At 41.4% G+C, this 21,688-nt stretch overlaps 1 protein-coding gene across 2 annotated transcripts; it reads right to left on the reverse strand.

Annotated features, from left to right (window-relative positions):
- Nucleotides 1-1,118: 1,118 nt before the first annotated feature.
- LOC132065008 (glucan endo-1,3-beta-D-glucosidase) lies at nucleotides 1,119-21,228 on the reverse strand. 2 transcript variants are annotated; one of them, XM_059458218.1, is made up of 8 exons: nucleotides 20,978-21,228; nucleotides 19,890-20,264; nucleotides 18,703-18,992; nucleotides 16,118-16,441; nucleotides 15,366-15,549; nucleotides 15,204-15,259; nucleotides 14,450-14,613; nucleotides 1,119-1,377 (listed from the first exon to the last, which is right to left on the reverse strand). In XM_059458218.1, the coding sequence occupies exons 1-7, from the start codon at nucleotides 21,045-21,047 to the stop codon at nucleotides 14,557-14,559; spliced, it is 1,356 nt and encodes a 451-aa protein (XP_059314201.1). In that variant the 5' UTR covers nucleotides 21,048-21,228; the 3' UTR covers nucleotides 1,119-1,377; nucleotides 14,450-14,556. The 2 variants fall into 2 exon arrangements, with proteins under 2 accessions (XP_059314201.1, XP_059314199.1); XM_059458216.1 differs by having other exon boundaries at nucleotides 14,452-14,613; nucleotides 15,204-15,549; nucleotides 20,978-21,227.
- Between the last annotated feature and the right edge of the window lie 460 nt (nucleotides 21,229-21,688).

Raw genomic sequence — 21,688 nt, forward strand, 5'->3', positions numbered from 1 at the left:
ATGTCTTAAGGCATAGTTACTATGTAGTTCCTTTTCCGGCATAATGGTATGATTTAATTTCTACAGAACTATGCCGAACAAGACATACTTTTACATAGAAATTATGCCATGAGACATAACTTTTGCTTGAATAGACATAAATTACTATGATATCTTTCCTTGCATTTTTTTTTTATACTCTGCTTGGGTTCGAACCCAGAATCTCACGGATATTTTCGGTCATTTAAAGTGCGGAAGGATAAAAATTAAAGACCACCCCCGAAATAGGATAGCTGTGCGAATGACCCTCTTATGTTAAGTCGTTGACCCAATAGAAAAACCCCAAATGTCTCATACAATTGATATTAGTTGTGATTTCTTTTTATCTCACAGTAAAGTGGACTTAAATGTTATCTCCACTCTTCAAGCATAAAATCAAGATAATTTCATACATTTTGAATAGTTCAAATTTATTAGGAAAAAAAGAGCGTCTCACATAGTTTATTCACGTGATAGTGATCTCAAAGTAGAATGTCAATAATTTCATTTACGAATAGCTCAAATATATATATTTTAAAGGGAAAAAAGGGCTCCATCCACGAGCATTCAATTTTTTTTTAGCTTTAAGAGAATGGGTTTGACGGTTTTATGGTTGACTCGACCTTGTCTAGGACTTTCAACATAACTGCTTTTCCTAAGGTAAACGCTCTCTCTTTCTGACCGTCAATTATTGTCGATTCGGTAAAAATAATAATATTGTCGACTCCTTTGTATTAAACATGGTAAATGAAATTTGTCACCTGAATCAATTTTGTTGAATGAATGCAAACGTATTCGCTTTAAATATGATAGTTCGCGACATTTGGCTACTGATAGTATTGTTTCTGATACATTTTTGGCTACTTTTTTCCTTCAAACGAACAGACTTTTGTTTTAGAATGAGACATCATTAACATTTTGATTTAATTCTTTTCTTTTAATCTTTTACTTTATTGCTTGAGTCTAAAATATTAATTCTCTAAAATATTAATTTCATGAATCATGATTACAAGTTTTATTTGTTTATTCTAAATTTGATTAAAAAAATATAACTTTAAAGAGTAATACACAAGTTATCGAACAAACTGAAAGCGAGAAGCGAAAAATAAACCATAACGAATTTATTTCAATATAACATTTGTATAATATTTTTAAAACCAAAAATGGAATATATCAAATGAAGTCTTTCAAAACCGTACTAAACCGACAGTAGCACTTCCTGGCCAAATGAAGGACGCGAGGCAGCAATCAATTGCACTCAATTGCAATGGGTATTTGGATAAGGGTGGAAAGAAAATGATGTACTCCAGCATTAAGGAACTATACACTTTAAATTTATATAGTTCTTCTTTAAAGACACTTGTATACGGGTAAAACCGAGGACACAAGCACGCTCGGTTTCCCGTCGTCATGGTTATGCTCGGGTGCAACATGACCATCTCATCGGGAACGAGGTCTTGAGCTCGGGCCAGGACGAGGCGATAAAGGAAGGGCGATTAACTGCCATTAACAGAAGACCGAAATATCCGCCCTCACCTGGATATTTAAGATCGATCTCGGCGATGCGGTACCGTCTACCGATTTACTTGCTTTATTTAGAATTGTACTAGGTTTGAAACTCCTCTACTATATAAAGAGGAGGTCTTCATTCATGAAAAGGGTTGGCAACAACAAGGAGAGAAATAGTTCAAATCAACAATCATAAGAATTTTATTAAATTAGTACCATTTGTTCTTGAATTTCACTTTATTTGTGTCTCGTGATAGCTCGTAACGAAAGGATATCGACCTCGGTTTCCTAGCCCGAGGTCGTACGTATCCAGCACTTGGTTAGATCTGACTCTTTGTCTGTTTTCCTTATATATCTCGTTATTTAAATCCTTAATTGAAGTTAGTCACATATCTTTGGCATCTCATATAAATTTAACTGTTCTACGTTTTAAGGTTAAACAGTTTGGCACCCACCGTGGGGCCTTAGATAGTAGTGGCGGTTATAACATTCTGGTCACACTCGATATTTTACACTTGTTCTTTAGGGTATGATTTCAGGTATACCGGAAATGTCGGATTCACAGTCTGTCAACATCCAAGTGGAACCAAGCCATCACGAGCATCACGGCGGGGACGTACCAAACAACAACGCGCCCCCCGTTAATCCAGCTCAAGTCGGGTCATCGGTGGGCAACGTACCGGTCGGTGAGAACAACGGGGCCATGCTGCAACAGCTCCAGAACCAGTTAGACATGGCCATGGCTCAGTTGCAGGCCCAGCAAGAGATCATAGTGCAATTACAAAATCGGGGTCAGGCACCCGATGTTGCCCCATCGAAACCGACCCAGGATACGGAGGAAAGACATGTCTCAAGGGGTAACAAGGTACTCCCCGAACAAAATACCGAATTGAAAAGAATGCTCGAAGAATTGATCAAACGAGTCGAATCAGTTGAAAAGAAGATAGAGGCGAACGATAAGAAGGTGGAGAACTACAACTCGAGGGTCGATCAAATCCCAGGGGCTCTGCCAGTGTTGAAGGGTCCAGATTCGAAAAAGTTTGTTCAAATGCCGTTTCCGCCAAGTGCGGCGCCGATGAAAATCCCCAAGAGATTTCGCATGCCCGATATCCCGAAGTACAACGGGACAACAGACCCAAATAAGCATGTGATTGCATATACGTGCGTTATCAAGGGCAACGACCTCGCCGATGACGAATGGGAATCAGTGCTACTTAAGAAATTCGGGGAAACTTTGTCGAAAGGAGCTATGATTTGGTATCATAACTTGCCCGAGCACTCGATTGATTCATTTGCCATGCTCACTGATGCTTTCGTTAAGGCCCATGCTGGGGCCATCAAGGTTGAAACCCAAAAGTCGAATTTATTCAACGTCAAGCAACGAGATGACGAGACCCTCCGCGAGTTCGTGGCTCGATTTCAAATGGAGCGCATGGACTTACCTTCAGTTACCGACGATTGGGCCGTTCAGGCTTTCACCCAAGGGCTTAATTCGAGGAGCTCGATCACATCTATGAACCGAAACAAAACTTGATAGAATACCCGCAATCGCCAGGGCCGATGTACATAACGTATATCGGGTCGAAAATCGGGGTCGAAGACGATAAGATTCTCGAGTGGCCGCTTCGGTGTCGTGGCATTCCTGAAAAGAAAAGTGATCGCACAAGAAAAGTGATGGATCGAGATTCCAGATCGTCATATGACGAGACACCAACCGTACTCGCTCGATCAAGAGAAATGGGCGTAACAACGAATCGGGCAAGAATGATACGAGAAGCGATCGAAGGAATGATCGAGGCCCAAACAACCGTGGACCGGTAAAGTAAATGTTGTCGATAGAGTCCTGGGAAATAGAGAAACCCCAAGGCTATCCGAGTACAACTTTTGCATCGATGTAGCGACTTTAGCGGCAGCCGTTAGCCGAAACAAAGAAACGAGGCATCCGAGGCCAATCCAATCTGACCCGGAGAAGCGGGACAAAAGTCTTATTTGTAAGTATCATCATACTCACGGTCATCAAACCGAGGATTGCCGACAGCTGAGGGAGGAGGTGGCCCGTCTGTTCAATTTGGGGCATCTTCGAGAATTCTTAAGTGAACGAGCAAAAACCCATTTAAAAACCTGGATTCCAACAAGCAGGATAGGCCGGAAGAGCCCCATCAGGTGATACACATGATCATGGGAGGAACCGACGTTCCCATGGGACCGGTTACGAAGCGCACGAAGATTTTCATAACGAAGGAAAAGCGTATCCGAAACGATGATCCCGATGGCCCCATCACGTTCGATGACGAGGACATGGAAGGCATCACCCAGCTGCATAATGACGCACTGGTAATATCTGTCCTTGTCAATAATTTTAGAATTAAACGTGTGTTGATTGATCCAGGTAGCTCGGCTAATATCATCCGATGGAAAGTCATCGAACAGCTGGGACTACTAGATCAGATCGTGTCGGCCATACGAGTCCTCAATGGATTCAACATGGCATGCGAAATGACTAAAAGTGAGATCACTATACCGATCAGCATGGCAGGAACTACGCAGCAGACGAAATTTTATATGACAGAAGGGGATATGGGATATAATGCGTGGCACGGCGTGCACCGTGGATTCACCTCGTAAGAGCGGTTCCCTCGACTATGCATCAGGTGTTGAAATTCCCGACTCCAGAAGGTATCAAAATCGTCCGTGGTGAACAGCAGGCCGCAAAAGAAATGTTCGCGGTTGAAGAATCTGCTAAGACCATAAAAGCGCCAGATCGGGGTGAAGGGGAGAATGCCAAATAGCAATCACAGAACCCGATCCCGGAATCTTCGGAAGATTGAAACGGGGACACGCTAGACGAGGAGTTTAAATTCGGAGTACCGAGAACCTTTGTGGTGCCCGATGATTCTGACGCCACCAAGTCCACCGTTGAAGAACTGGAACAAGTAACATTGTTTGCCCATCTGCCAGAAAAGAAGGTATACCTGGGCACGGGGTTAACACCCGAGCTCAAGAAAGAATTTATTGAGTTTCTTAAAATTAACTCAGACTGCTTTGCTTGGTCCCATTTAGACATGACAGGTATCCCACCGGACGTGACGACACACAAGTTGAGCTTGGATCCAAGTTTTTCCCCGGTCAAACAAAAGCGAAGGCCACAACCTGAGGTAAAGCATGCATTTGTCAAAGACGAGGTAACCAAGCTCCTTAATATAGGGTCCATTCGAGAGGTAAAATATCCGGATTGATTAGCTAACGTTGTGGTAGTGCCTAAAAGGGGAATAAGTTTAGAATGTGCGTAGATTATAAAGACCTAAACAAAGCCTCGTCCGAAGGATTCTTTTTCTTTCAAAGATCGATCGCGTACGATCGATGCTACCGCGGGTCACGACACGTTGAGTTTCCTCGATGCATATTCCGGATACAACCAAATACAAATAGACCCGAAGGATCGAGAAAAAACCTTTTTATAACTAGGTTCGCACATATTGTTATAATGTAATGCCTTTCGGCTTAAAAAATGCCGGTGCAACCTATCAACGTCTAGTCAACCGAATGTTTGAACACCAAATAGGGAGATCCATGGAAGTTTATATAGATGACATGGTAGTTAAGTCCCTGCCGAGTAGAGGACCATTTGGAAATTTTTTAGAAACTTTCGCATATTAAGAAAATACAACATGAAGCTGAACCCGAAAAATGTGCCTTCGGAGTCGGATCGGGTAAGTTCCTCGGATTCATGGTGTCAAATCGGGGAATCGAAATCAATCCGGATAAGATAAAGGCAATCGAAGATATCACTGTGATAAACGACATTAAAGGGGTACAGAGATTAACGGGACGGATAGCCGCCCTAAGCCGATTCATCTCCAGATCCTCGGATAAGAGTCACCGTTTCTTCGTTGCTCAAGAAAAAAGGCCCGATTTTGCATGGACCCCGAATGTCAAGCGGCTTTGACAAAACTCAAAAGATACTTATCAAGTCCACCTCTACTCCACACACCAAAGACGAACGAGCGATTATATTTATACACAGCGGTGTCGAGATCATGCGGTGAGCGGTGTCTGGTTCGAGAGGAGAATGGAACGCAGTATCCGGTTTACTATGTAAGTAGAAATCTCGGTGACGCCGAAACCAGGTACCCGCATTTGGAAAAACTTGCTTTGGCTTTGTTGAGTGCATCTGGAAAATTGAAACCTTACTTTCAGTGTCATCCCATATGTGTTGTAACATCGTACCCCCTAAGGAACGTCATGCATAAATCCGAACTCTCAGGCAGACTAGCAAAGTGGGCTGTGGAGATTAGCGGGTATGACATCGAATACAAACCCCGAACTGCGATCAAATCCCAAATATTGGCGGATTTCGTGGCCGATTTCGCACCGGCCATAATCTCCGATGTCGACAAGAAAATGCTTTTTGCCTCGGGAACTAGCACGGAAGTCTGGACCCTTTACACGGATGGAGCGTCTAATGTAAAGGGGTCCGGGTTGGGGATCGTTCTCAAGCCCCCCTCAGGTGATATAATAAGATAATCTATTAGGTATGGCGATTTAACCAACAACGAAGCCGAGTATGAGGCTATGATTGCAGTGTTTAGAATGCTAAAAGCTTGGGAGCGAGATCGTAGAGGCCAACGCGATTCTCTCTTGTTGGTCAACCAAACGAACGGAACCTTCGAAATCAAAGATGACGAATGCGGAGATACCAAAGAAAAGTTGCAGTTGTCCTTCGCCGGCTCAAGGAGTGGACTTTGGAGCACGTACCCCGTGATCAAAATAACGGCCGGGACGCCCGGGCAAACCGGGGTCTTCGGTCGAATCGGAAGGGTTCGCCTCCGAGCTGGGTACGATTAACAAAATCAGTCATAGAGACCGGCTACGCCGAGATAAACTCGACTAGCCTCACTTGGGATTAGAGGAACAAATACATAGACTATCTCCAAACAGGGAAGTTACCATAGGATGCCAAGGAATCAAGAGCCCTCCGAACCAAGGCAGCTAGATTTTGTTTGGTCGATGGCCGATTGTACCGAAGATCATTCCACGGCCCCTTGGCGAGATGCCTAGGACCGTGGAGAAACCGACTACGTTCGAGGGGAAGTTCACGAGGGCACTTGTGGAAACCACTTTGGAGCCGATTCATTGGTCCACAAATTGATCAGAGCAGGATACTACTGGAACGAAATGGAGGGAGACGCCAAAACCTTCGTTCAAAAATGTAACGAATGTCAAAGGCACGCCCCGTCCATATATCAACCCGGGGAGGAGCTTCACCCGGTCCTCTCCCCACGGCTATTCTGAAACGGGGTACGGATATAGTGGGACCTTTGCATGGGATCCGGGTAAGACGCAATTTATCTTACTTATGACCGATTATTTCTCTAAATGGGTGGAAGCACGTGCACTCGAGAAAGTCAGGGAAAAAGAGGTCATCGATTTCATTTACGACCATATAATCTGTAGATTCGGGGTACCCGGCGGAGATCGCGTGTGATAACGGGAAGCGATTCATAGGTAGCAAGGTCGGCAAGTTTTTTGAAGAATACAGAATTAAGAAAATCTTATCAACCCCGTACCATCCAAGCGCGAATGCCGGGCCGAGTCTACCAATAAAATCATATTGCAGAATTTAAAGAAGAGACTGGCCGGTTCCAAGCACCGATGGAAGGAGGTTCTGCCCCGAGGTTTATGTGGCCTACCGCACAACGGTAGATCAGCGCCGGGGCGACTCCATTCTCCCTTGTATGGAGCCGAGGCCACGATACCCGTTGAGGTTGGTGGCCGAGCTCTGAGATTTCGTTATGCCACTGAGAACTCGAACCACGAAGCAATGACCGTCAATTTGGATCTCGTGGATGAAAGAAGGGAAGCTGCGCATATCCGGATAGCCACACAAAACAAAGGATGCAAAGGTATTATAACCGGAGGACAAACCTCAGACATTTTCAAATCCTGAACTTGGTACTGAGAAAGGTCACACTTCATACGAAGAACCCTCACGAGAAATTAGCCCCGAATTGGGAAGGTCCATACCGAGTAACAAGAATAACCGGAAAAGGTTCTTATCAGCTCGAGGATAAAGACGGACACCAGCTGAAAAATAACTGGGATATGGCACACCTAAAGCGATATTATTGTTAATGGTTTGAATAACTTTCTTTTTGCTTCTTTCTTTTTCGATCTAACCATGCAGGGATGCGGCAGGAAATAAAACAAAGATACCGGCTACTCGAAAGTCATAGACTTAGGACTGAAAGCACGTGCTGCACTCTTTTTTCCTTCGACTATTTTGTCCCGAAGTGGGTTTTCGGCAAGGTTTTTAACGAGGCAGCGCCGAACAGCGTGCTACGAATGTGGAGCATAGATCAAAGACCGAAAATCGGGGACTGCATATTCCGATCAAGTAGTACCCGAGCCCTCATACTTCGAACTCGAATACTAGGGGACTACTATACCACAAGTTAAGTAAAAACTATGTAAAAGCCAAGGCCTGAACAATAGGATCAGATGTAAGGACCAAACGATCGATTTAATCGTGTCCGCTTAGTTTGTTCTTGCCACGGCAACAATTACGAATGCATCCCTGGCCGGTTTTTTCAATAAAAAACTTACTTCGATCAATAGGATCCAATGTTGCCAAATACCAGAAAGTGCTATTGCATAACAGTTAAAGACTACGGTCTAACTATGGCATAAACAGTTAAAGGCTACGGTCTAAAAAACAAATGCAGGCTCGAAAACTGCGACCTGAAACGATCAAAGACCACGGTCTAAAAACGTGAAATTATCACAATCGGGTCTGTCTTGCAAATTATGAATAAAGCAGCGACTAACGACAGCACGAACCAAAGCCCGATCGTGGGCCGTTACCATTCGAATTTTATCTTGGCCGCAATATGGCAAATTATAACGAAGACATAAACCAAGCAAACACTGAAACGTGGAAATACCTTGCAAAAATCAAACACAAATTTCGATTCATTCATATATAAAGTAAGATTTACAAAGGCTCAGACGTGGCCTCAAAACAAATATGCAAAACAAAAGAGGGCGCGAGGCCCCAAACTATTCTTCATCGACTCCTCGACCTCTTTATCAGCCGACTCGAGGTCAATATCCGAATCCTCGGGGTCGAACGCAGCTTTCGATTCTGCTTCAAGCTTTTTTGCTTTCTCGATCAAACTTGATAAGTTCACATTAGTGGCTTGAACTTCTTCGAGGGTCGGTTACTTGCCTTTTCGGCAGCAGTGACGTCGGCCTTGTACTGCTCTAACATGTCATCATAACCCAAGATCTGATCGAGAGTCTTTCCATGCTCAGCTTGCAGATCGATGACGACCTGGCTCAATCGATCCCTTTCAACTTCGGCCGCAACAAGTGATGCGTTAAGGCCGTTCACTTGTTCCTCCGACGACCGAAGCTGCTCCCGGAGAACATCACGTTCAGCCACAGCACCAATGGTTGTTTCGCAGAGGGAATCAAGCTCGGGTTTGATCCCATCAAACTCTACCCGGAGTTGATCAATCTGGCTAACACAAGCTCGGGCCTGAGAAGAGAAGGCATTAGCATCGGCTATTAAAGATCTATTGTAAACTTCGAAAGCCTTTACCTTATCTGCCAACTGGTCACGTTCCCGATTGGCTTCCGAAATTTCGCCTCGGCCGAGATCCGATTTCTGAGGAGAGATCGGGGAAGAGAAGAGATATATTGCAATTTCTTTTCATATAGGGCCATGAGCTCATCCACCTCCTGACTCTTATTTTCGAGTTCCTCTTTGAGTCGACCCACTTCGTGCCTAAGTCGGTGGAAGCTTGCATGGTAAAGCACGGAGGCCTATAAGGAAAAAGAGAACGGGTATTAAAATGAGGCATGAAATTAAAAGCTGAGTAAAAAGAATATAAGGACGAGATTTACCCGATTCAATGCGTGCTGAGCCTCGTTGAACAGACACGATTCACCAACTTCGGCCATTTTCTTACAGTCCTCTTGGGACACAAAAAGGATACGAATGTTTGGATACTTAACAAAGGACCCGATAACATGTTCATGTCGGCCGACACCTTAAAGGTAATTAGCTTCTTCCGACTCGGGTCGATACCTTAAAGGTAATTAGCTTCTTCCGACTCGGGTCGACACTGGGGTCAGGAAACGATTTCTCTAACCTGAGGCCAGAATTAACCCCGAAATGCTCCGCTACAGGGATGGGCAAATGCTCGAAACCCGACATGCCCGGAGCGGGTATTTCATAATCTCCATGACCGGCCGCCATTTGCTCGGTCACCTCGCTTTTGGCCTTTTCATCATCAGCAGGGATGTCCACCAATGGCGGCGGAGAATCTTGTATGCAAATTATCATTTCAAATGAGGCCACAGCTTGTATCGGGAGGACGGAGCCAATACCGTACAAAGGCGGGATAGTAGGTACCTTAGAGTCTGATACCGAGGAAGTTGCCCTCGATCCGGCGGAACACAGATTGGCAATTTCTCGGCGAACCCGGGTAGAAGTACAATCGAGAGACCAACTTTCGACACCGGAGATCCGGCCCGTCGACTTCAAGATATCGCTCAGATTCGATTTGAACTTTCCACCAATCCAAAGGGTGGAGAGTTGCGACGAACCGGAAATCATGCTCGAGGAGCTCGTCAATAAGACGATGCCTACCCAAAACCTGATCATCGTCGTCTGAATGGTCCAATAATTGACCAACGACCTCAGCAGGGCCGAGATACCTTCTGATAAGGCCTCTCGAGTGACATCCCTTGATCTTTTCTTAGCCTGGGATGGAGCTTGAAATGATTCGAAGGATTTTCTTTTACTCCTTACAATCAGATCTCCCTTGACCTGCCGGCTTCGATATCCCGCTTCATCGCCCGAGGCCTCGGCGGTTCACCGGCCCCGACCTCCGGCGGCCTTGACAAGCCTGCGAAGCAAAGGGAAGAACGGTCGTTACTTAACTAATGTGGCGTACTGTACAGGGCAGAAAGGACGACACTCTAAGGAGAAGGCTTACCATGGGTCCCGGCCTCCCAACGGGACCGGGATAAACGCCTCCAGGTGCGTTCGGCGTAAGTGAGTTGGGAACATATTTTCCCAATCCATTGGTCGAGGTTAGGAACCGCACCAAGGGTTCGGATCAGCGTTGCATACACACGAACAAATAAAAAGTTTAGAATCGGTGCGGGCACGCGGCCGAATCACATCGATATAAATTTATTTACATTTTGAGTTTCATTTCTCGGGAAATGGTAATTTGTCAGCAGGGATCAGGTCCGCTGTCCTCATTTGGACAAATCTGCCTTGCCAGCCTCGATCCCTATCTTCGTCTAAATCGGAGAAGTGCGCTTTTGCAGCTAGTTTAGAAAGTTTTATCATTCCCCCTCTGAAGACACGGGGGCTGTATAGGCGGAGAAGGTGTGGCACCGTGAACGGAATATTCGCGTTTGTAGCAAAATAGCGAAGGAGCACAACGATCCTCCAAAACGACGGATGAATTTGGCCGAGGGTGATCTCGTACCACTTGCAGAAATCGACCACCACCGGGTCGAGTGTGGTGAAGGTGAAAGGGTAGGTATAAACACTCAAGTACCCATCTACGTGAGTCGTTATGGATTCATCTTGGTCGGGAATAACGACCTCCTTCCCTTTCCACCCACAATCTTCCTTGACTTGTTCGAGTTTATTCGGGGGTATCGTGCACAGATAGGCGGATATTTCGACACCTCGATCCCCCTGCTGAGAAAGCTTCTCAACTTTGAAGTCTTGAATTGTCGAATAGTCTTGAGGAACGAAGTCAGACAGCAGCGACTCAAGTTTAGGAGCCGAGGATGTCTCACCGGCCTTAGCCTTTGAAGATTTGCTCGTCATTTTGAAAGTGTGAAGATAAAAATGTCTAAAATGAAGGTTTGAAGATTGGAACGGAAATTAAGAAGAAGATATGAAGGTATGGAGGTTTGAAGGTATGGAGGTTTGAAGGTTTGAAGATATGAAAATCAAAGAGTTCAGAGCACACGAAGGTAAAATTTCCTTTGGTAAAAATCGAAAAGTGAAAAAAGATGGAGAAAACTCGCTTTTATAGAGTGGGACCGAGACGGTTGATCTTCTGCAACCGCTTTCAGAGCCAACGGGGCTCCGACACGTGTCGGTGTCAGACGGATGGGACCTTGATCCTATCTGATCATGGGAAGCGTACGAGAGAAGCAACTAGGGGGTCCGCTCAACCGACAGGTCGTGCTCGAACAGATCGACCTTCTGAAGAGACCTAGATCGGGACTTCGTACAAACCCCTCCATGACCATGTAAAGCTTACAAATATCTCGCAAAGGGTGTTGTTTCGAACCGGTCTTGGCCGAGTTTACTAACTGGATACTCGGTTGTGGAATGAATGTTTATGAACTATGAAATTCAAACCGAAAGCAAAACACGCCGGGTTCATTCGGAGTATGGAATAAACAATTATTGATAGAATACAACAAAGGCATATGCTAAAAGTTTGGGTACAAAACATCACACGGGGGATGCTCGATAAAGTCCAATAACAACCAGTTTGCAAGATTCCATTAAATTTTTTTTTCCATTTCATAAAATCCCGACTGTGCAGGGTACATCGGTACATCAGAAAAAGCAAGAAGAAACCCTACTCTACGACCAGTAATTGGAAAACAAAAGTAAACGTACCCACATCGGCTTAAACTAACAAGTCGGAGGATGAGATCTCCGAGTATATTCACGGGATGCGGCAATGACGGTTGATACCGTCCCCATGACCCGCGGCACCTTCGGAGCGGACCCGGGGATATCCGGTTCGCAAATCTTCCTCATCAAGTACAATCGGTTTGGTGTGCTTTTTCACCCAAAGGCATCTCCCGGCTAGTCCCCATAATATGGCGAGTTCGGACTCGAGATCCGACCCCCGAATGCACAATGGCAAAACTGCCGGCCTCCCTACGCCTGGGCGACCTCGGTGGAGCATGTGTTCTTCTTTCACGAGCTACGTCCTCGGTTACCAATCTCCCCTTGGGAGCCCTCCTCGGCCGAAGTCTTGGAAACCGAAGATATTGAGTTAAGACATGATGCAGAGAAATAAGGATCGAAACATTCAGATTAAGAAGTTACCATGGTCCTTGCCTTTCCACCCTTCAGCGCCATTCTTCTCCAAGAGCGCCTAAGGCTACGAGAAGTCCCGAGGAAGGGCAATCACCCACTCAAAGATAGAAGCAGTTTCGTGCGAGGCTCAAGCTGGGTTCGGTGAAGGGTTCCACGCCCGGGAAGGAAAATCGACGGACGGCGGTGCGGTTGAACCGCGCATACCATCACGAACCGATTTAGCCACCCTCGATCATAATCGTCTTCGGGGTCGATGAGGCCGCTTCCTGGGAACCAATCGAATAATTGCCCTCGGATCACCCGGTATATATAAATGAAGCAAGTGATCGAGGGTAAAAGCCACTCACTGCGCGTTGGCCAACTTCAACGCAGAACACGAGCCTCCAATTTGCGGGGCGATATGCCGATACATACTCGATATCGACGGCGAAGTCCTCGGTTGATTCTATGAACGGGGAGGATGAACCCTATGGCAAAGGGATACGTGTACAACAACGAGTAACCGGGAACATGATGAGTTATTTTCACACACACCCCCGAGGGGAGAAGGTCAACCTCCGCGCCTAGATGGCAACCGACCATGGTAATGGCGCTATCATCGATAAGAGATTCGAAATCTTCCACGGGTCGAAGATGGTGGAGAACTTTAAATATTCATGTAACTAAAACCCGACGGGACAATGCCGTTACAATAGATTCTAACTCCTATCGGGGACCTTCGGTTCCGGCTCGATGGCATGAATGACGATTGGTCTTCACCCCCCAATCAAGATAACGTGACGTAAGCCATGATCGTGGAAGGTTCTTCTTAACAATACGTATCTTCGCTACTCTTTGGAACACGAAGATTGAAAATCAGGAGTATTGTGGGATTCAATGCGGGAATATCGGTACGTTTAGAGGAGGAACAAAAGTGAGATTTGAAGTGAGGATGCATGAGAAAGAAAGGCATGGGCTTTATATAGAAGGAGATTTAAGAGATCTGTAGCGTATCAAGAGTTCGATTCAGGAGGATTCCCAAAAAGATTTGGCGGCGGGTAATAATGACCCAGCATCGGGCAGAGTGAGATTTGACTTAAAGGTTCCATCCTGGGTAATTAGAGGCGGCGCTCGGTTCATTAGGGTCCATTCCCCCCGTCGATCGCACCGCGGGAAATGGGGGACAATCTGTATACGGGTAAAACCGAGGACACAAGCATGCTCGATTTTCCATCGTCATGGTTATGCTCGGGTGCAACAATCTCACCAAGAACGAGGTCTCGAGCTCGGGCCAGGACGAGGCGATAAAGGAAGGGCGATTAACTGCCATTAACAGAAGACCAAAATATCCGCCCTCACCCGGATATATCGGCGTCGATCTCGACGATGCGGCTACCGCATTTACTTGCTTTATTTAGAATTGTACTAGGTTTGAAACTCCTCTCTATATAAGAGAGGTCTTCATTCATGAAAAGGGTTGGCAACAACAAGGAGAGAAATAGTTCAAATCAACAATCATAAGAATTTTATTAAATTAGTACCATCTATTCTTGAATTTCACTTTATTTGTGTCTCGTGATAGCTCGTAACGAAAGGATATCGACCTCGGTTTCCTAGCTCGAGGTCGTACGTATCCAGCACTTGGTTAGATCTGACTCTTTGTCTGTTTTCCTTATATATCTCGTTATTTAAATCCTTAATTGAATTTAGTCACATATCTTTGGCATCTCACATAAATTTAACTGTTCTACGTTTTAAGGTTAAACAACACTACTGGTCATTTTAGCAAGCGGAAAAAAAAGGCATCTCATATAAATTTAACTGTTCTACGTTTTAAGGTTAAACAACACTACTGGTCATTTTAGCAAGCGGAAAAAAAAGGGAGGAGGGGATTATTTATCGACCATTTATAGTTCCATAAACTACTCCATCATAATCAAATATATATTTAGATACTAGAGTAGATTCTCTGCGTCATAAGTTGCCACCAGGATAAGTACAGCCATCGTAACCTAAAAAGAAGAAACAAAAAGAGATGTTATTGACAAAAGGACGGGCCAATTAATCAAGTAGCAAATATGGCAGCTACAGCCTTGCAAAGCAAACTGGAGAAATAATCAATTTGTTGAATATTTTGATAGGGTATTGTGGAATTCTTGGGGGTCTCGGAGACAATTATGCTGGGATTACAATACATGGATTGTAATAGTGGAACTAAAACTCCATGACCGTGCAGTACTTATATAAAAAAATAGTTCATTGCATAAAAAATATAAACGATGTATAATCCAAAATATGTGTTTAGTTTTAAACGGTCTAAATTTGGATTAACTGAACAGGGCTATGACAGAAGAACACTTTTGTCGTTTGATTTGTTTTACTCAGGTATAGCTACTCATTGGATTGTTATCCCACATAGGATGTGGTATAAAATCATACCTAGATTCCTCTATAAATTACACCAATATTACCTATACGAAAAAAACCCGCAAACAAATGAAGTTTCTCACAATCCCCGTAACCAAAGGAGAAGCAACATAATTGATGGAGTACTCAAATGGTGTTATGGAGAAGTGTTGGTACAAGACAAGAAGAAACTTACTAGGATTTGTTGAGGTGAGGGAAGCGGTCTGAGAGAAATCGCAGTTCCACGGATTCCTGCCAGCAATTTGATAAAGAAGATTCATAGCATAAGCAGCATGCGATGCTACAGTATTTGGTTCAAAGCAGGGACCGCCTGCTTGAATAGGGCTACAGTCGATACCAGACATGCTACAGGCATAGTCGAGATTCGCCTGTAATTCAGAATCAGGAGTTCCCGGCTTTGGCATGCACCAAGAAGCTATTGTTGGTTTTGGTGCTGGTGTAACCGGAGTTACTGGAGTTGTCGGTGTCGTGGGAGTTGTTGCTGGAGCAGGGGTCACTGGAGTTACTGGAGCTGTAGGAGTCTAACAAAAGACCAAAAAACAACAAAAATAATAAGAATCTTCAGCATGAATCGAATACTGGTCTTCATTCCTAATGGTACTCTCTATACCCTGCATCTTATTCTAATGCATGTACTACTACCTTCTGTCGATATTATTCGTCTCTTAAGTTTTTTTTGCACACTTATTAAGAAAGATATTTGAATAACCTTAATCATAAAGTAATTGTCGAAACTATCATTTGTCTCTCTTAAACGTATCACTTAATTAACACTCCACTAGTTGCATTAGCAAGGGTCAATTTGAAGAACAAAAGAACTACTAAGTGCTCATCTTTCTAAAACTCTTACAATTTGAAATATACACAATTCGCCAAAACGACTAATATTTGGGATCGTAGGAATTACTTCTTTGGTCAAATAATACGAAATGATTATGATTTTTTGAAATTGCCTATTTGGCTCTTGAAAACCTAAAATCTATAATTTGAGAGAAAATAGTTATGTTATTTATGTCCTAGGAACTTGTTTTCTGTTTTTGGTTCAAACATGTATTTGAAACTTGTTGGATGGCAAAATATTGTTTTCACCTGCGCATTTTTTGAGAGGCCAACGTCGTAAGTCGTGGAAAGATCAGGCTTGAAAAGCCCAAAAGAGCGTTCTGAGCCAGGACCGGGTTTCAAATCCTCATCATAAACGGCAAAGATATAGGTATCGACTGATATGCCAGGCATCAATGGAGTGCCCTTCATAGACCTCAAGTGGCTTATTAAGTTACCGTTATAAGCTTTTGCATTATCCACACTTGGGCCTACTTCATTTGAATCTCCCTTGTATGGCCACCCTGTCTCCGCAACCACAATTTGAACTTCCTTGAATCCCCAAGCATTCAGCGCCGAACGTACAGCATCAACCTGCACACGCACAAGAATTTCCTCACATTAAACTGAGCAACTAAAGGACAATTTACTGATACTGGGAATAGAAGCAGCTATGGTATTGGAGCAGTTGATTTCCGAGCAAGTAAAAAAGAATTTATCGGTATGGTACTAGAGCGGCTAAGATATCGGAACAGCGGATTCGACCACTCTATATTAGTCTTAAATTACTTTTTTTTGGGTTTCCCAAGCGGTATCCATCACCCGCTCTTGGGACCTGACTAATCCATATTCGCACAAGACCATTTTACGGATAAAGCGCTCCCTGCCAGCTATATTCATCTCGGATTATATATACACACAATCAATCGATGACAAAATAATAAGCTTCAAAATGTGTACAAAATAATGTCCACTCCAAACGTATTCGTTCTAAATCTTAATCTGCCTCTGACTTGGACAACATGAAAATATCAAAACAATATGGTACCATTTATGATTTGGGTGAAAATCATTGTCACCCCCCAACTTTACTTTAAAAATCAAACTCCGCCCTCAACTTTGAACAATAGTTATTCGTCCCCCTTTATCCTAACTAACTTTTTTTAAATTCCTATTTTAATCTTAAATTATCAACTTGTCTTGTTTTCTTTTATTTCCTTAAAATCATGATATTTTTTATATCCTTAATCTATGTAACAAATTTGCTATAAGAAAATAAATATTATTTTCAAGGCGGAAAAATAAAAGTAAAAAATATTAATTGAGCGTATAACTTAATATCGTTCTATAATGAAATAAATGAGAAGAATAAGAACTTCTTTCATTAATAATTATCAAAACTCTAATATTTGTATTTATACAAGTAAAATAACAGGTAATAATAACTTTGTAAATATATTTCAATGCAGGTAATACAAAATAATTAATAAAAATAGAGGTATATTCTATAACAAATTCCTAAAAGATTATCAATTTATATTATCAATAAATTTTAAATTATTATTTAAAAAATATTCGATTAATGACAACCAAACTCATTTATATATTGACAATAGAGAATAGAGAGAAGTGAAATTTAAATTTAAATATACATTATACATATATATGTGTGCGTGTGTGTGTCTCTGGTGTGTGTAACATAACAAGTAATATGTATATGTATGCTGTGACTTTTGTGTGTGTGTATATACATGCATGTACATATATAATATAAACTTAATGCATTTAATATTAAAATATCAATCATAAAGTAACGTTAGATAATGTGATAAATTCATAAAAGGATTATTCTACTTATAATATGAACTTAAATAAAAAATTATAAATACCTAGGTTAAAAAATAAATTTTATATAATATAAAAAGGTATTACATTATATGAGGATTGAAAATGTCAAGGATAAAATAGACATCGTATGTAATAAATAAAAGCAGTAACGTCTATGTTCAGTTAAGAGGAAAGTTTGATTTTTACAACAAAATTGGATGGCGAATGATTTTCACCCTCTATGATTTTTCAAAATATAACATGTGCCCTACTTTTTCTAATGTGTACTTTCATTTACAGAATTTTGATGGTATATATTCTTTTGAAAGTACACATTTTGCGGGGCTCTGCACACCCAACTTTGCAGAACTAGTTTTAGTTTGAATTCACTGTTTAGTTCAAATATGTCCAAACAGGTTCAATGAAGTCACAATGATTTTGTTTACAAAATTGCTGTCCATGCAGAAATAAGAGGCGAGCTTTCCCATTAAATATTGTACTACCAAAAACACTTGAGAATCAGAACCTTGTCCAATTAATTTTTTATGGAATACAGCCTGTCATCAACACGCAGACTCAAGATGCAAAGCAGTAGATGCTTTTCAGGTCCCATCAAATTGAACAAAAAAGGCAAGGCCAAGAAATAGGGGTCACTGAGTTCTAATTATGGATGGTCAATTATTAATTATTATTGCCTTGCCAATGATCAATCACATTACTATTTATTACTACTAGAGGAAGAAAAAAGGAGTCAATAAGTACAATGTTCTTACCTTCTTTGATTAACAGAATAATTAGACGAGGCACAATTCACAGGGAGAGAATATCAAAATTAAGAGTAGAACTATTTTCTTATACTACCACTAGCTTTTCTGCACATGCACTTGATAGAATGTGAGTTGATGCAAGTTGCAGTAAACAAAATTAGTTAACTACAAATGTACAGCTTCTTAATTCTTTATAATAAAATAATAAAATTTATACATTTTTAAAAACTACATGAAAAGTACTAAAAGTGAATTACTGACCTGTGCATCAAACATGTTCATGTATTTGATACCGGACCCCGAATCAACTCGGCCAGCATTTGGTTGGAAGAGACAGAATGCCAAAGTTTCAGGTCTTGGATCACTCTGATACGCAAAGAATGGGTATGGATTGATCATCAGAGGTGAACCATTTTCCTTGTGAAATTGCAGCACAGCTTTCAGTGTGTCCCCAAATACTGGATTGAACAATCCGGAAGAAGGCGGGTCGGACTGGGACAAAATGGACATGGCGTGTACCGTTGATACCTTGATTTTCCCACCAAGGGAAGCTGCAGTTTCACGTAGTTAAAGTTGGCAGCACCATTTTGCTTAAAAATTAGCACGGCTACATAATTTGGACTGGTTATTAACCATATTACAGTAACACCTCTATTGCAATTACTACTTATTTGCTTGGTACAATTATCGGGCGGGTAATTTTTACTGTTAATTATTCCATTCATTACATAATGACACTATCACCTTTAAGAAATGAATATTTTTTTATTAACTACACTTATTTAGATATTTTTAAAATATAGTACTCCATATGTTTAATAAAATTTTATATAGACTCTCTTTCCTTTTTACTATAACATCTTTTTATGTTGAGAAATTTTTGTAGTTAAACTTCGCATTTTACATGATCCTATAGCTATAAAAATGTCATGGCACGGCACGTTAAGACCGCAAGTTGGATAATTTTTGTAAATGCCAACCGTCTTTCTTTTTAAATTCAGTGCCATGCTCTTTTTGTAATAAACAACGCTACCAGATTAATTCCTCCATACACTTTTACTTGTCCATTATAGATTTTGCACACTCAAAATAATAAATGAAATGCATATTTTACTATGATATCCATATTAATTGGTGTATAATTGTATTAGATTTGAAAAATAATTTAGAATAAGTAATCAATGCTAAGGGCAAAATCGAAAAAATAAATTATATTTTTCTTAATATGTGAAAGTGAAAATTTATTTTTAAAATAATGAATAAGTAAAAGTGAATGGAGGAGTAAATGAAACGGATGGAGTATGTAACTTTTTTGGTACATTATATTTGAGATATTAAAAGGTCTATGTCGGTTTTAATAGTAGTAGTAATTAGATAACTTGACGTGTAAATTCCGCATAAGAAACATCAGTCAAATCCTCAAAGACATTGATTGAACAACCACCTACCAGCATTAAGGGCATTTTGGACATTTTGCATAGCAGGCAAGAGTTGAGGAATAAGGTTCTGATCTCCTGAGGTGACGACTTCATTACCGACATTAATAACAATAATCTTACTCGCTGGATAATACGCCAACACATTGGAACTAACCCATTGCCCCGCAAAATTCGGGTCGGATGCTAACGCCGGTATATCGCCGTTGGAAGCTCCGATCACAATTCCGATACCGGTGTTTGCTAATGCTTTTATGATAGCCGGATCTGCTCCGTATAAACGCACTTTCTCAATGCTTGTTGATTGAATGAGCTTAACTGTCTCTGATGGAGGTGGGAGGTTGTCGGCGACTTGGCCGTAGTTAATACCGATAAAAGCCTGTGACTCTGAATTGCAAAACAAGATTGTAGTTAGTACCCGTTTGGCCATGAGGAATTATTTTCTACTTTATTTGAAAATGTATTTAGTATCTATTTTCACTTTGTTCACTTTCATTTTTTTACAAGTACAACGACAACATACCTAGTATAATTTCATCATATGAGGTCCGGAGAGAATAGAGTGTACTTGTAAAGGTAGAGAGACAAATAACTACATATTTTTTTTTCAAAAAGTATAAATCACAACTCAATCTTCAACTTCAATTTCAAAAATTTCAAATGAAGCGAAAAATATTTGGTTTCTATGGCCTAACGCCTACTTAGTGAATTAATTCTGATTTAGCTGACTCAGACTGAGTCGACTCAGTGCAAAGCACGAAATCGCTTTGGAAGTAGTTTACATCATATCATTTTCAGATAAGGACAATGAATTTTATTTTAATTTTTTGCCTCTGTGAGCTGTCCTATTTGAACAAATTGTGAACAAGTGTGCACTAACTGTAATAACAACGTAAGCGGTTAGACAATACTGATTAATTTTTTATCATACGTACAATTCAAGCAAAAAAACTGTGGATATGTGTACAGAAAGTAAAAAAGGAAGCTAAGGAGCTGAAAAGAAGCCAGGCTTTTTTATCCAGAAAGCATATATTCTCAGGAAAAAGTTGACCCACGTCTTAACCAGTGAAAACAATCGAAAAAGAAAGTAAAAGATTTACCTGCGGAAGAAAGAAATTGCAACAAAACAAGGAAAACAAGGAAGAAACTGAGAAGTTTTTGAGTAGCCATTGAAGCTTCTTTGTGGAATGGAAAAAGAAGTAATAGGATTTTAACGGTTTAATTCTGAGATTTATGATTTGTGTGTGGTAGACTGGGGTCAGTGTAGAGAAAGTGGAATATAAATGTAAGGAGTGAGAAGATTGAGTGAATGAACGTGGCCGTGTGCACACAGGACAGAAAGTTTCGGTGTGGTTTCGTTTAAGGTCTTGGTCTTTGTTAAGGTGGACTTATATCGAGCTCCTTGGTCAATTTCATATTCCTACACTGTTTGAGTGCTGTTTGATGTGAAAGCATTGCTACTAGATAATTTGTCATATCTTACGTTCATATATTTGAAATGATGGTGAATTAAAATGTGAGACGAAAAGATAAATCTCAAATCACATCAAAAAAATATCTCAAAAAACCTTTTTTTAAACTCAAAAATCTAACATGTAAAGAATTTAAGCGGATCACCCAGCAAAAAATAGGATGCAGTACAAAAAAAAAAAGTTCTATATAGGCGATATGAATTAGTTGAGATTGATTTTTAGTCACATTACTATATTTACTTTAAATTCAATGTTAGTTAGGAGATGTCTAGTCTCATTATAGATTTATATATTAATAAAAAACTACAAATATATAACTTCTAGTGTTTTGAGAAGCCA

Source organism: Lycium ferocissimum, chromosome 7 (genome assembly GCF_029784015.1).
Source record: "Lycium ferocissimum isolate CSIRO_LF1 chromosome 7, AGI_CSIRO_Lferr_CH_V1, whole genome shotgun sequence".
Taxonomy (NCBI): Eukaryota; Viridiplantae; Streptophyta; class Magnoliopsida; order Solanales; family Solanaceae; genus Lycium; species Lycium ferocissimum.